This window comes from Myxocyprinus asiaticus, chromosome 34 (genome assembly GCF_019703515.2).
Source record: "Myxocyprinus asiaticus isolate MX2 ecotype Aquarium Trade chromosome 34, UBuf_Myxa_2, whole genome shotgun sequence".
Lineage (NCBI taxonomy): Eukaryota > Metazoa > Chordata > Actinopteri > Cypriniformes > Catostomidae > Myxocyprinus > Myxocyprinus asiaticus.
In genome coordinates, this window is record NC_059377.1 from 10,597,183 (window position 1) to 10,613,749 (window position 16,567).

The following is a 16,567-nucleotide window of genomic DNA, read 5'->3' on the forward strand; positions in this document are numbered from 1 at the left end:
TCCTGGCTGATGTCTTGAAAAGTTGCTTCAATATATCCACATAATTGTCCTTCCTCATGATGCCATCTATTTTGTGAAGTGCACCAGTCCCTCCTGCAGCAAAGCACCCCCACAACATGATGCTGCCACCCCCATGCTTCACGTTTGGGATGGTGTTCTTCGGCTTGCAAGCCTCACCCTTTTTCCTCCAAACATAACAATGGTCATTATGGACACTTATTTAAATGTTGCCTCGAGCATATGGCAGAACCCAAGATTATGTATTGGCAAGTCCCCTTTCTGCTGGCCAGAGTGGATTGCGAGGGGGGTTGCTACACTCAGTAACCTATATGAAAGTGGAGTGTTGAGATCGTTTGAAAACTTGGTTCAACACTTTGGGATCCCCAGACCTCAGTTTTATAGGTATTTACAATTGTGCCACCTGCTTTGTACTATTTTTGGGAGTAGCACACCACCCCCCTAAGGAGGCAGATGCTTTGGGAGAGGTGATTGCGGCATTTGGAAAAGGTCATGAGGCATCAGTGTACTACTCCCTGTTAATTCAGATTATGGGGGATGGAGCTTTAACTTCTATTAAGAGATTATGGGAGAAAGATTTGAATTTGGTATTGGAGGATGGAGTGTGGACTAAGATTCTAAAAAATTTCAAGTCTGCATATAGAGATGCAAGGGTTCGCCTTATGCAATTTAAGATTTTACAAAGATTTTATTGGACTCCCTCTAGATTATATAGGCTTGGTCTTAAAGACACACCCACCTGCTGGCGATGCCAATCAGAAGTTGGAAACACAACCCATGTTTTTTGGGGATGCGTTAAGATCCAAGATTTTTGTTTAAAGATTCAGAATTATTTGTGTGACATTCTGGGCACTCAAATTTTACTTTACCCCAGACTTTGCATTTTGGGCGATGGGGAAGTTATAAATGTGGGGGACAAATATATAAAAAATTGGGTTCTGACTGGCATGATGATTGGCAGACAAATTATTTTAAGGGGATGGAAGTCAGATGGAGCACCACCATTTCCAGAGTGGTGTGCGGAGATGGGGAGGGTGGTGGCTTATGAGAAGATAATAGATAGAAGGCTGGGGCTGGAGGACTTATTTTTCAGGAAGTGAGGTAGGTATTTGGCAGTTGTGGAGGACTCTAGGGGAAGGGATGAGGAGGGAGACGTGTAGTTTAATTATGCATGTTTGTTATATTTTTTTTATTTATTTTTATTTTATTGTTTGTGTGTGTGTATTATTTTATGTGACCACAGGGGTGTTCTTTGGGGTAGGGTGGGGTTGGTGTTTGGGGATGGATGTTAATGAGGGTTAAAAGTTAAATGTTGATTCGGTGTGTACAGGTGCATCTCAATAAATTAGAATGTCATGGAAAAGTTCATTTATTTCAGTAATTCAACTCAAATTGTGAAACTCGTGTATTAAATAAATTCAGTGCACACAGACTGAAGTAGTTTAAGTCTTTGGTTCTTTTAATTGTGATGATTTTGGCTCACATTTAACAAAAACCCACCAATTCACTATCTCAAAAAATTAGAATACATCATAAGACCAATAAAAAAAAAAATTTTAGTGAATTGTTGGCCTTCTGGAAAGTATGTTCATTTACTGTATATGTACTCAATACTTGGTAGGGGCTCCTATTGCTTTAATTACTGCCTCAATTCGGCGTGGCATGGAGGTGATCAGTTTGTGGCACTGCTGAGGTGGTATGGAAGCCCAGGTTTCTTTGACAGTGGCCTTCAGCTCATCTGCATTTTTTGGTCTCTTGTTTCTCATTTTCCTCTTGACAATACTCCATAGATTCTCTATGGGGTTCAGGTCTGGTGAGTTTGCTGGCCAGTCAAGCACACCAACACCATGGTCATTTAACCAACTTTTGGTGCTTTTGGCAGTGTGGGCAGGTGCCAAATCCTGCTGGAAAATGAAATCAGCATCTTTAAAAAGCTGGTCAGCAGAAGGAAGCATGAAGTGCTCCAAAATTTCTTGGTAAACGGGTGCAGTGACTTTGCTTTTCAAAAAACACAATGGACCAACACCAGCAGATGACATTGCACCCCAAATCATCACAAACTGTGGAAACTTAACACTGGACTTCAAGCAACTTGGGCTATGAGCTTCTCCACCCTTCCTCCAGACTCTAGGACCTTGGTTTCCAAATGAAATACAAAACTTGCTCTCATCTGAAAAGAGGACTTTGGAACACTGGGCAACAGTCCAGTTCTTCTTCTCCTTAGCCCAGGTAAGAGCCTCTGACGTTGTCTGTGGTTCAGGAGTGGCTTAACAAGAGGAATATGACAATTGTAGCCAAATTCCTTGACATGTCTGTGTGTGGTGGCTCTTGATGCCTTGACCCCAGCCTCAGTCCATTCCTTGTGAAGTTCACCCAAATTCTTGAATCGATTTTGCTTGACAATCATAAGGCTGCGGTTCTCTTGGTTGGTTGTGCATCTTTTTCTTCCACACTTTTTCCTTCCACTCAACTTTCTGTTAACATGCTTGGATACAGCACTCTGTGAACAGCCAGCTTCTTTGGCAATGAATGTTTGTGGCTTACCCTCCTTGTGAAGGGTGTCAATGATTGTCTTCTGGACAACTGTCAGATCAGCAGTCTTCCCCATTATTGTGTAGCCTAGTGAACCAAACTGAGAGACCATTTTGAAGGCTCAGGAAAACTTTGCAGGTGTTTTGAGTTGATTAGCTGATTGGCATGTCACCATATTCTAATTTTTTGAGATAGTGAATTGGTGGGTTTTTGTTAAATGTGAGCCAAAATCATCACAATTAAAAGAACCAAAGACTTAAACTACTTCAGTCTGTGTGCATTGAATTTATTTAATACACGAGTTTCACAATTTGAGTTCAATTACTGAAATAAATGAACTTTTCCACGACATTCTAATTTATTGAGATGCACCTGTATATGTTGTGTTTTTCTCTGTTGTGTTTTTTCTTTGAATCAATAAAAAATGTTAATTACAAAAGAAAATAATGGTCATTATGTCCAAACAGTTCAATTTTTGTTTCATCAGACCAGAGGACATTTCTCCCAAAAGATCTTTGTCCCCATGAGCACTTGCAAACTGTAGTGTGGCTTTTTGTGGTGGTTTTGGAGCAGTGGCTTCTTCCTTGCTGAGCAGTCTTTCAGGTTATGTTGATATAGGACTCGTTTTACTGTGGATATAGATACTTGTCTACCTGTTTCCTCCAGCATCTTCACAGGGTCCTTTGCTGTTGTTCTGGGATTGATTTGCACTTTTCGCACCAAACTACTTTCATCACTTGGAGACAGATTGCATCTCCTTCCTGTGCGGTATGATGGCTGCGTGGTCCCATGGTGTTTATACTTGCGTACTATTGTTTGTACAGATGAACGTCGTACCTTTTTGAAATTGCTCCCAAGGATGAACCTGACTTGTGGAGGTCCACAATTTTTCCAACAACTTTTTTTTCTGAGGTCTTGACTGATTTCTTATGATTGTCCCATGATTAATTTAGTGTATGTAAACTTCTGACTCACTGGAATTGTGAGGTCAATAAAAAGTGAAGCAATCTGTCTGTAAACAATTGTTGGAAAAATTACTCGTGTCATGCACAAAGTAGATGTCCTAAACGACTTGCCAAAACTATAGTTTGCTAATATGCAATCTGTGGATTGATTAAAAAAAAGAAGAGTTTTAATGACTTCAACCTAAGTGTATGTAAACTTCTGACTTCAACTGGATTATGGGTGACATTCATTTGAGTAATGCTGACTGACCCCTATATTTATAGGAAAAGAGAGCTGCTTCGAGCGTATCGTCTCTCGCTTTGGGAAGAAAGTGACCTATGTTGTTATTGGAGATGGCCGTGATGAAGAATTTGCTGCAAAGCAGGTACTGTATCAATACAAATGTTTGTGCATTTAACTCTCCTACCAAAGTGTTCATTTAAAAACCACCTCTTATTCTCCAGTTGCAAAAGATTCCTGATGATACCGCTATTCTTTTAACTCGCTGATTTACATGTTTTAGTATATTTTACCACATCAAAGCACATTTTAATTAGTATTTGTCATACCTGCAAACTCCTTGCTCTTCAGCGTTTTGAATCCAAAATGTGGCATTTACATGATTTGTGCAGATCCGATGAGTTTTTATTTTGGCAGGGGGTAGTAGTAATACAAATTATGGTCAGTCAATTACATGATGTGCCGATTAAGATATCAAATTATTTGCATTTATCAATATTTGCTGAGAAAGCAGCCAAATAAAGATAATTAAATATATAATAACTAATATAATAATTCAGATAATTCCAAGTCATTGCATTATTGTGAGAAATGAGTAAAGCATTAATTAGACAATACAAAAAGTGGCTTTTAAAGTCAAAATATTATTTGTTTTACTTCCATATTATTGAACATAAAACAGCAATTGTCCTACTCTGGATAGCAATCTATTTTGTAATTAAGTTTGTCAGTCTCTCACAGCAGAGGTTTTTAAACTTTGTTGCCAAGCACCCCCAAATATGATGATCTCCTCATGAGGGACCCCTTCCTGAAATATAAAGGCACCTATATATTATATGTTAACACATGCGACTAAAGTTTAACACGTAACATTTTCTTGATTGCGATTAACGTATTTACTGTTAATACAGCATAAACCAGGGTGGAACCTTTGTAATGTCCTCTGGAGTCATTACACTGATGCACACAACGCAAACACACACAACAGCGATTCCGTGTCACTGATCAAATGATGTGGAAAGGACCTCTTAACGATATTTGTTGTACAAAACAAGCCCGGATGGGACTTGTAAAAGAAATTAAGTACTTTGCAGCCTTTGAAAGGCACAATTTAATTAACACAGAAGCACATCAAGTCTTAACTATCACTAAAATGCAGAACGAAGTGGCGCTTGACACTGGCGTTTACGCCCTGACTTGAAAGACGTGGAAGGCTTTGTTAAAATGTTAATAAAGCATTATTGTTACATATTTTGCATTAAAAATAAGTATATATAGAGAGAGTAAAAATGTCAGCACTTTCAAACTCTTAATTGCGAATAAAATATGCGATTAATCGTGATTAAAAAAAATTTATTGACTCACAGCACTACTATATATACTATTTATGATTGTATAAAGCATGATTTCATAAAGACAGCATCGTATTAAATTAAATAATTAGCAAAATGCAAAATTTAATAATTGGTGTTTTTAATATTATTGTACTAAAGCCAAAATAAATTATTATAATATTATCTGAATTTTTTTACTTTGTATTTAGTTGACAGCATGTATTTTCTGCACAATTAGAGTAATATTAGATTCTCTAATTAGATTAGATTTTCACAAAACTATATGCAGATATTTTTATTACTTATTGTTAAAAAATTAGGGTTGTCTATAGAATAATCGCAATTAATCTCATGATTTCTGACCAGTCTTCAGAAAGCAGAAATTAAAACTGTAATGTCCAGTTTGGTAAATGTTAAATATTTTACTCTTTAATTTTTTATTATTTTTTTTAAACAAATTTGCGGACCCTCTAGCACCCACTTGTGGCCCCCTGGGGGTCCCTGGACCCCAGTTTAAAAACCCGTCTCACAGGACAGGTTTCCCTCGGTGCTATTTTTAATTGTTGGTCAATGTACATCGTGTGCCGTCTAGCAGTCTTTGAGTTCGTCATCTGTGATAGACTGCGCCGACTGCCCCCTACTGATTGCGGATTTGCAAAAACATTGGCGGTATGTCAAGCTTGAATTGCTCTGATGGTATGAAAATTCCTTGTTACGGATACTAATATTACAAATAACAACATTAAAATAATAACAAGGATGAAAGGATGGAATTAATTTTAACCCACACCACCTACACGCCATGTCACCTTTTTCACCTGAGTTTGCAGGTATGAATTCTGTAAAGCTACATACATTTGTAGCTTCCTATTCATGATCTAATCAGTATATACCTTGATTCTTTAGCATAACATGCCATTTTGGCGAATCTCTGCTCACGGGGATCTGATTTCCCTTCACCAAGCTCTGGAACTGGACTTCTTATAGATGAAACAGGAGGAAAGACTTGGAGTTGGTTAAAACCCCTGCTGAGAAGACTTCAGCTGCACCATAACTCTCATCAACCTTATCCACAGCAGCTGAGGTGGACTCGGGAACACTAGAGGTCAGAGACAGAACTGAAGTAATCTGTGACACGTGTCTCTGACCTCGCAAGCCCTCCATTCCCTTAATGGCAGCTATCCTCCCCCCTGGGTTGAGCCTTGCACTGGGACTCCACTTCATTAACACAACAGGACAAGAAAACTGCTTCTATCTCACAATGTAGCTTTAGCATCTTCAAAACAACTGGATTCACCAAAGGAATAACCCTATGACCAAAGGTCCGTACTGGCACACAAACCTGGCAGTGATTGTGGACTTTTATTATCTAGTTTAAGTTCATGGTTAATTTGTTAATTGTTTAATTCAAGGGCTGAAATGCAAGTTGGACTCATTTTGATTTGCACTCATTCCAAAGGTTAGGATCAGTTATTATGAGATGGCAGGTTACATGCTTCGGATGCATCCAATGAATTATGCATTTATTTCAGTTCTTAAAATGGATCGCAAATGTGGCCTGTTTGATGTCTGTTTTCAAATGGTACATACAGGGTTTAGCAGATCCCACATCATTTCAGTGTTTTAATGTATGGATTTTTCCTAAACTGCATGCATTTTTTCTTGAAGACTTAATCTGCTTCTTTTTTTTTTTTTTTTTTATTGGGCAAAGTTAAACATTTCTGACTGAAAATGTCCAGTGATATAACCATATTTATTTTTTGCTCATTATCTCCCTTTAGTATCTTGAAGAAATAGTTAATCCAGAAATTGTTTCTTCGCCTTAATGTTGTTTCAAATCCATATGACTTTCTTCCTGGTCACCATAAAAGTAGTCCGTATGAGGATATTCAAAGTCTTCTGAAACCATATGATATTTTTCTGTAGGAACATACTGAAGTCGTAGTCATTATTCACTGTTAGTCTTCCTTTTCTCTGTTGATCTCAATCACCTGCATATTCAAATATGTTTTGTCCCAAGCAGTTACAAGACATGTGAGAACCAGTGAGATTTGACTTTGTGCAATGTGTCTTTACACATCATTTTTTTAATGGACACAAATGCAAATGAGATTTGAGAGCTACAGCGAAGAGAAAGATTCTATGAACAACGATTTAAGGTGCTTTTTTTGTCCTTTTTGGAGCTCAAATCAAGCACTTTTTCACAGAATAAAAAAGTCGTAATGGGTTTGAAATGACTTAAAGGTGAGCAAATGACAGAATTTTTCTTTTTGGCCTTTTAGATAAACTTTAAAGTGTCCTTTCGAAGGGGGGAGAGCAGAGAACAACCTTAAAAAAATGTAGGTCTCTGTAGATGTGATTTGTGGCTGTTTTTTTGTAAAAAGCCTCAGCTCATGTGTAAAGCAATTATGAGCCACATGAACTAACCACATTCAGTTACCCTTTTCCCCCTTGAATTAAAGGGATAGTTCACCCAAAAAGGAAAATTCTCATTTGCTCACCCTCATTTCATCCCAGACTTTCTTTCTTCTGAAGAACACAAAGATTTTTTGATGAATATTTCAGCTCTGTAGGTCCATATAATGCAAGTGAATGGTGATCAAAACTTTGAAGCTCCAAAAAGCACATAAAGGCAGCATAAAAGTAATCCATCAGACTCCAGTGGTTTAATCAATGTCTTCTGAAAGAATTCAGTTGGTTTTGGGTGAGAACGGACCAAAATATAACACCTTTTTCACTGTACATCTTTCTCGTCTCTAGGCACGATCATGATTTCAAACTCGATTACACTTCCTAGTGCTAGATGGTGCTATAGGAAGTGAAATTGAGCTTGAAACCATGATCACTAAGGACACTGCTAATGTCACGATTTTTTGTGAAAACTGTTATATTTTGGTCTGTTCACACCCAAAAACGTTTGGATTGCTTCTTAAGACATGGAATAAACAACTGGAGCCATGTGGATTACTTTTATGCTGACTTTATCTCCTTTTTGGAGCTTCAAAGGCCCGATCACCATTCACTTGAATTGTATGAACATACAGAGCTGAAATATTCTTCTAAAAATCTTATTTTGTGTTCAGCAGATGAAAGTAAGTCATACACATCTGAGATGGCATGAGGGTGAGTAAATGATGAGAGAATTTTCATTTTTGGGTGAACTATTCCTTTAAAGGATAAATGACTATTGAATTTTGAGGCTTTCTATAAAATGACCTCTTGCCTCTCACTTTGGCTACGTCCAAAATTAGCTGTGAAATTGACGCTTTGGGGCCCCAGCCTGTGATATTTTCTTAAATTTTAACAAATTTGGGAGAAAACTGTTTTGATAATGTGCAATACATTTCTGGTCAGTGATTCGAATCATTTTATTGTGTGTTGTTTGGTAGTTTTGCGAGCAGAATGGGTAATATTCCTGGCCGCTGTGAGATTTTGACTGAACAATACTGAGCCTGAAGAAAAAGCATTTTACGCAAGCAGCTTTGACAATTAAGAATGTGTACTCTTCATTTGTGTGTGCGTGACTGTGTGTGCATTTCTTTTCTTGTACATATTTATATTGTGCCTTTTTAAATATAATCACCATTCAGTAAATGTATTACCTTACAGGGAATTACTGAAATAAGACGAACATATGTTTGTATTTTTGTTTGTTTTCTGGTGAAGTGTTAACTTTAAGTCATAGCCCAGTGCCGTTTTGTGTAATTTTCTTCTAGTTTGGTGCTTTTGATGTATGCTGACTTCTAATGTTCTCTCTTGTGTCTTTTCATAAATGACTGTATTATGACATCACAGACTCTTTCATTTCCTGCCAATCAAATCCTGTTATTCTTTCACTTGACTCATGAAAACAGCTCTACTCTTCTGGTGCTTTTTTCTATGTCCTACTTTATCAGTTGTTTCATGCATTTTTCAGGAAAAATGACCTGGTCCCTGTATACTGTCTAACTACAATTAGTTGCCATATAATTGTATCATCATGAGACATTGGGATTTATTACTAATGCATAGACAATCAAGGCATCTATCAGCTCTTGTAGCCAGTGAACATGTTTGTTGAAGCTTTTAGGACAGTAGGAGAAATTTCTGCCGTATTCGAACTGTTACTGGATGATTTCTGCAAATGCCAGTACCTACACTGTTTATGTTCTTGGTTTTGCATAATTTCAATAAACACTTTGAGGCTGGCTCAACTGCTTTGCTTGTTTCTCTCTGGCTCATAATGGGATGAATCTAAGCACATTCTCCCCCTTCTCATTGCTGTAATGCAATTTATCCTTTTTTTTTATTGTAAAGTATTTAAACTGGTAATTCTCATGAAATTTTATATATATATATTACAGTAAAAAAAAATTTTTTTTTATTTATTTTTATATTAAAATCAAAGCCAATACCAAGGGAGAACTACTATGATGTGTAAATACTTTACAGTTTAAATAATATATCGTTTTTAGGTTGCAGTAATGAGAATACAATAAAGACCATCATTTTTCACATTGCAATAATGAGAATTGGGGGTAAAATGTACGTAATTGTCATGAAAGCAATGACACAATGTAAAAAAAATCTTAATAGGCCTACAAATAACTTTCATTTTCTGTATGCAAAATATAATTTCTTAATTGTTTCTTTTTATTTTGGAGTAAGTTGGGCCAGGACAATTTCTTGACAGATCTTGGTAGAGTTTGTTGTACTGCCTTTGATTTAAAAACTGTTGTCTTACAGTACATTTTTGAAAATAATAGGAATTATAAAATATTAAAACGTCCAAATTACATTACGGTAACGGGAATTGATTGGTGAATGTGTTTTATTAAAATGAAAATGTCACAATGCAAAAAAATCTTAATGGTCCTAAAATAGGCTTCATTATATATATATATATATATATATAATTTATTTTTGTCTTTTGATTTTGGGGTGAAATATAACCAGATTTGTTCTTGACAGGTTTCTTGGGGTTCACTCATTAGGATATTTGCATTGCTTTGTCTTGCTTTCACTTTGTCGTCTGGATTTTCATGGCATGGAATACTTATTATAACTGATATTACATCAGTTCTGGGACTCAAGACCACATGCAGTGGGTGTGGTCTTCATGTGTTTGTTTGCTAATGTTGTTATATTTACATGGAATTTCCAGTGCTTGTGCAAGATTTCATCTTTCATTGCTATGCATGGAAGTCAATGCTCATGTTAAATATTGCAATCTGTTATATCACTAGTTCAGATTAATCATTGGGGATGCAATTTAGATTTGTATTCTTATATTCTAAGGACGATGTAGACTGTGTATATCCACACAAATATTTGCAAGAGTAAATGTTAATGGTAAATTTGAGTTTAAATGGGCATATTGATATTATTTTAAATAACTGTTACTCAAGTATTTTGTTCTTTAGCTGTCTCTATTTCTGTGCTTTGCTACATAAATCCAAAACATGCCTGTATAATTAGTATTAATGGAACTACACAATGCATCACATAAGAGTTTGAAAAATATTAATGAAAATGTCTGAAAATGTTGTTTTACAAAATTGTACAAATTGGGCCATACAGAATCAATTACTTACGGATCAACCCTTCAATTAGTTATGGCTCTCATGTGTTTGATGATTGTCACCATCATTGTGATTTGTGTGAAAAGTATTAAGGCCCATGCATGTCTCTTAGACTAGCTTAAGTCTGAATATTTTAGAGGATCAGAATTTGGTCTCTGATCATCGATTGTTAATTTATTTTACCTCCGACAATAGGATAGCCCTAATAACTTATATGGGTATCAATAATATTAAGTGATATTATAAGTTATTAAACTTTTATATTAAGTTTAAATTGAATTAGAATTAAGTTGATTAAACTAAGAAAGTCAAGTTTACTTAAAAAGAGATTAAGCTCATTGAACTTAATGTTCTATTGATTAAAGTCAACTTCATGTTCTGTTTTAAAACTTTTAAACTGGCAGCTTAAAATTTTAAAGCAATGCAAACTCATCTTTTTTTAAGTTGAAACAAGATTTTTTTACAGTGTATAAGCATGTCTGTTGCATGTAGTGATTAAACATTAAAAGAAAACCTGTGTCTATCAATATCATGTACAAATGGTCATCTTAGATGCAATGTAGCAAAAGATTCATATTTTGTGCAAAACAAAGCAAAGAAATTAACCATAATATCCTGTGCAACAAAAACAAAAACTATAATACTCTACAATTATAAATTATTTTTTTAATAAATAAAACTTGTGTTAAATAATGACAGGATTAGTGAGAGAAAAAGTAAAAACAGTCTTTCTAAAGTTAAAACAGGAACTATGAGTAGAAATTGACAGCCATAGTCCTCTTTCTCTTGTGAACTCCAGTGATTGGTTGTGCTGGAGGTGGAGGTTCAGGTAAAATATCTTGAGATGATTCTTCCACCACATAACATGCTGCTTCTCGGCCCATATCCTCAAGTTCATGTGGCTCAGCTATTTCCGGTTCAAGACAGTTTGGATGGAGCCATCTGTAGTATACCATTCTCAGTCCAATTCCAAAAATGTACAAACTTAGTAGTACAGGGATCACTATATATGGATCAAAGGTCTTCAAACAGCCCGCTTGCTCTACTGCCATCCAGCACCACAAGCCCATCAACACCATTGTGTCCAGCCCCATGATGAAATAATAGACAATACTCTTTACCTTGGTTCTTCCTTTGGCTACATTAAACCAGCTGAAGTACCAGATGAGTCCAACTGTTGCTCTGTACAGCCATTCCCAATACCGATTTTCCATGAAGTCTGTTTTCTGGCTCCAAGCCCCCAAAACCAGCAGCATCCACACAGACAGGAAGTGGGCAATGATGTAACAGGGCAGTACAGAGAAGAAGAGTGCTAGAGCAGTTACACGTGGAATGATCAGCAACAAGTTCCACAGGAAATAGACAAAAGAGGAGGTCCATCCCAGCTGGCATCGTTCAGGAAGAAATGCGCGCATGCAGCGGTGGTACGTGACAATATTACTGGCAATTGCAGCAGCTGATGCGAGGATTTTTAATCCTGAAATAGAAAATATTATTATGTAATACAATCTGTGCCAATAAGACATACACTCTCTGAGCACTTTATTAGGAACACCTGTACACCTACTTATTCATATGATTGTGTAATCAGCCAATTGTTTGTTAACTGTGCAATGCATAAAATCATGCAGATACAGGTCAAGAGCTTCAGTTAATGTTCACATCAACCATCAGAATGGGGAAAAATTTGGTCTCAGTGATTTGGACCATGGCATGATTGTTGGTGCCAGACAGGCTGGTTTGAGTATTTTGGTAATTGCTGATCTCCTGGAATTTTCATGCACAACAGTCTCTAGAGTTTACTCAGAATGGTGCCAAAAACAAAACAAAAAACATCTAGTGAGTGGCAGTTCTGTGGACAAAAACGCATTGTTGATGAGGGAGGTCAACGGAGAATGGCCAGACTGGTTCGAGCTGACAGAAAGGCTATGGTAACTCAGATAATCCCTCTGTACAATTGATGTGAGCAGAACAGCATCTCAGAATGCACAACACGTCAAACCTTGAGGTGGATGTGCTACAACAGCGGAAGACCACGTCTGGAACTTTATTAGTGTTCATAGTGTTCCTAATAAAGTGCTCAGTGAGTGTAGATAACAGAAAATATTCAATACATATGGTAGGTTATCTTTTATCAGTAAGGTCCTGATAACGTATACACTACGTTATCAAGGAACAAACACTCTTTGTTTTAAATCCATGAAAGGTAAATTTCAAGAATGTTTCACCAAAGGGACTGAATTTACTTTCAGGCTCCATGCGCAGAGCATTATTTGCATTACAAGCAGAAATTTAAATCTCAGATTGAAATGTGTTGACAAAAACAGCCTGACACATTTCACTATTTTTAACTGAAGGAACAGTTCACCAAAAAATGAAAATGTACCCAAAAATATCCTCATTTATCAAGCTCTTTGTCTTCCGCATATTTTTTCTCCAAGCAACACTTAAGAGTTATCGGTAACACTTTATTTGTTAACTTGAACTAACAATGAAAAATAGTTTTACAGCACTTAAAACACGTTAATATCAACGTTCAGTATACTAATAGGTCTTCAATTTTTTTACATTACAATTTTTACATGTTAACAAAAGTTAAAGCATTATAAACTAACATGAACAGACAAGAACAATTGTTTTTCATAAGGCTGTAAAAATATTTTATTGTTAGTTCATGGTTCCTAATGCATTTAATAATGTTAACAAATAGAAGCTTATTGTAAAGTGAATGAATGTATGAATTTTGCATTTCTATAGTGCTTTCTGACACTACACTCAAAGCACTTTACACAGTGAACAGGGGACTCTCCTCAACCACCACCAGTGTGCAGAATCCACCTGGATGATGCAATGGCAGCCATAGTGCACCAGTACGCTCACCAGCTATTGGTGGAGAAGAGAGTATAGTAATAGAGCCAATTAATGGATGGGGATTATTAGGAAGCCATGATTGATAAGGGCCAATGGGGGGAATTTGGCCAGGACACCAGGGTTACACCCCTACTCTGAGTCAGGACCTCAGTTTAACATCTGAAGGATGGTACCTTTTTTACAGTATAGTGTCCCCATCACTATACTGGTGCATTAGGACCTACACAGTCTACAGGGTGAACACCCCCTGCTGGACTCCCTAATACCTCTTCCAGCAGCAACCTTAATTTTCCCAGAAGGTCTCCCATCCAGGTACTAACCAGGCTTAACCCTGCTTAGCTTCAGTGGGCAACCAGTCTTGAGCTACAGGGTGATATGGCTGCTGGCAAAGTGTTACAGAGTTACAGTATCTTGCAAAATATCCAAGTGGTTCTTTTCCATATAATAAAAGGGAATATTAAATAAGGCTTTAAAGCTCCAAAAAGGACAAAAAAATCTTCCTGGACATAAAAGTATTCCATAGAACTTGTTCACAATATTTCAAACCTTCTGAAGCCATCCGATAGCCTTAAGTGCGGAACAGACTGAAATTGAAGTCATCGCTCTCAAATATTCTTGCTTCACATTTCCAATCCTGGTGTGTTCTTGATACATACGAAAACCAAAAGCTTTAATTTTCAGACTTGGAATATACCTGTAAGGCATATGGATTATTTTTATGTTAAAGTTAAAAATGTTTTGGATTTGAGACAGACCTGTAATGAGCTCCAGCTTTCCTCTGTGTGCGATTATAGAGATCATAAGTGTGAGTTGTGGGGCACTTTCGGAAAACGTCTCTATTAGTCGAAGCATCTGAAGATCATGGTTCAGGAATACAGCCACACCTTCTGAGAAACGATCAGTTTGTCGACGAAAGCTGTATGTCGAAATCTCCACCACCCCTGCATACCTGTGGCAATAAGGTAATTCCGTAACACTTTACATATTGATGAACACTCGTCAAAACTAATAACCAAGCTATAATAGCCAACAATGATGCCACAATTTAGATATTGATCTACTTTTATAAATATAAATGCTTTGAATTCAAAATTTCAGATTGTTTTCATTCTAGATTCACATGCGCATTTGTTAGTTTGTCAAAGCTGCCATGAAACGATATTCGCAAACACATTTTACTTCCATAATGTGACATATTTCCAAGTGAAACAGGATATCCAATGTGAAAAATGAAGGGCAAGACTCGTTCACAATAAGAGCAGAAACATGCAATTAGAAGTAATTACATGGAATCAATTTTGATTTCATATTGACTTTTAAACATTCATAATTTTACTGTAGTGTTATCAACATTATTCAGGGAAAATTATGAAACAAATCTCTGTTACAGACCTGAAGTAGACTCCAAGTTGTAGGACATGGACTGGTTTGATTAATTTATGCCTGTTTACAAATTTTTCCACACCAGTCTCAAGCTTATCCAAGGCATCAGAGTACCAGAGCCAGCTGAACACCTGTAACAACACCGAAGAGCCCAGCAGCAGAAAGATCAACACTGACAAATACCCATAGTCCCCTTCCTGATAGAATGATACAACAGTCCAAATGTCCAGACATACATCCAGCAGATAAAGAAACAATCCCAACAAAGTCAACAAGTAATCAAATAAAGTATTGTTGAAAGGGAAATCCTCCTCCATGGTTTAGTTAGTTCAGTTCAGACTATTTAACCCAGGATCCTTTTTCTTAACCTGTTTATCTTGTGGCTATATATTTTCAATAACTATTGAAACAGAAAGAAAACATACTTTGCTACCCACACGTAAACTCCTCCCAAACATCATCTTGAGTTAAATGATAAATGACTGTTGTGCATGTGACTTCAGTGAATGATCATGTGATCAGACTCAGTAGGAAATGCCATGTTTGTGCTCTTTATTTTTTTTTCTAGAGCTAAAGCTTTAATTGCACTGGTAATCTTAAAGGGATAGCATCTCGATCGGCCTTGAGAATATCACTATTGCATGAAAGAAAATGGAAAATAAAACAATGGGCTAAAAAATAAAATGTTTACCTGCTCTTATAGTTGTACTAAAGGCTTATTCTGCACAATGCATGGTGGTTACATAATAAGGAAAACAGCATTATGACTATGGCAAACTATAATAAAAACAATATTAATAATATTAAGACACCCAAATAAAGATAATTCCATAAACAGTATTATTAATCAAAATAATTTAAAATATAATAGGCCTACATAAAAAACATAATAATTTAGATAATGCATTACATTATTCTGGCAGGCAAGTAAAGCATTGATTAGACAATACAAAAACTGCCTTTAGAAGTCAATATACTGTATTGCTTATTTCCATATCACTGACCATAAGCCAATCACTGGCCTTCAGTCAAAAGCGATCCATTTTACAACTGAGTTCATCAAAAGAGCTGTTCAGCTTGTAGTCCAAAAACCTGGAAGAGAATTCGCCATGTTCCTATGGGTTTTTATAATAGGGTTTTTGAATTTATAATTAAAATAAGGTCTGTGGTAAACATTACTTTACGATACGTGAGCGTTTTTCTCTGCAACATAAATTACACACTTTCATACCTCAAACGTGAATTTTGAAGCCGTATTGAATTATATACTTAAAAAAAAAAAAAAAAAAAAAAAACACACGGTGGCTTCAAAATTCACGTTTATTTATGACTGAGTGTAATTTTTGTTGTAGAACAAAACGTCCATGTTTTGTAAAGTATTGTTTACCACAGACCTTATTTTACACATAAATTCAAAAACCCCATTATAAAATTCCCGAGGGAATCCATGATGACTTCAACTTCTGAGTTCGCCCACAAATTGACGTCACGGCTGAATAGTACACAGACGGAATATATTGTATTGTATTGCTCTGTTGGCAGGACATTTCTTATTACGGTGGCGTTATTAATTGCGTAATTTTTTTAACACGTAATTTCTCATATAATCGCACCCAAATAACATGTTAAATCGACAGCCTTTATATAGATATATAAATATTAATACATATAAAAAGGGACTTC

General features: G+C 36.3%; 2 protein-coding genes across 4 annotated transcripts in view; one reads left to right on the plus strand and one right to left on the minus strand.

The window, feature by feature from the left end:
• The window catches only part of eya3 (EYA transcriptional coactivator and phosphatase 3), a 38,861-nt gene extending 32,294 nt beyond the window's left edge, over positions 1-6,567 (plus strand). For all 3 annotated transcript variants that reach the window (XM_051671859.1, XM_051671860.1, XM_051671861.1), the window contains 2 exons: positions 3,780-3,880; positions 5,976-6,567. In XM_051671859.1, coding sequence (XP_051527819.1) covers positions 3,780-3,880; positions 5,976-6,056 — 182 coding nt within the window. In that variant the 3' untranslated portion in view covers positions 6,057-6,567. The remainder of the gene's footprint in view (positions 1-3,779; positions 3,881-5,975) is intronic.
• A 137-nt stretch (positions 6,568-6,704) lies between these two features.
• LOC127425666 (XK-related protein 8-like) lies at positions 6,705-16,011 on the minus strand. Its single transcript, XM_051671867.1, has 3 exons — positions 14,894-16,011; positions 14,257-14,450; positions 6,705-12,107 (listed from the first exon to the last, which is right to left on the minus strand). The coding sequence occupies exons 1-3, from the start codon at positions 15,199-15,201 to the stop codon at positions 11,380-11,382; spliced, it is 1,230 nt and encodes a 409-aa protein (XP_051527827.1). The 5' UTR covers positions 15,202-16,011; the 3' UTR covers positions 6,705-11,379.
• Positions 16,012-16,567: the final 556 nt, after the last annotated feature.

Excerpts from the sequence above, each read along its gene's own strand:
- LOC127425666 (XM_051671867.1), bottom strand. The coding sequence starts at position 15,201 with ATGGAGGAGGATTTCCCTTTCAACAATACTTTATTTGATTACTTGTTG. Across the intron at positions 14,451-14,893 it reads CAACTTGGAGTCTACTTCAG|GTATGCAGGGGTGGTGGAGA; the intron begins GTCTGTAACAGA and ends TTATTGCCACAG. Across the intron at positions 12,108-14,256 it reads AAAGCTGGAGCTCATTACAG|GATTAAAAATCCTCGCATCA; the intron begins GTCTGTCTCAAA and ends TTTCTATTTCAG.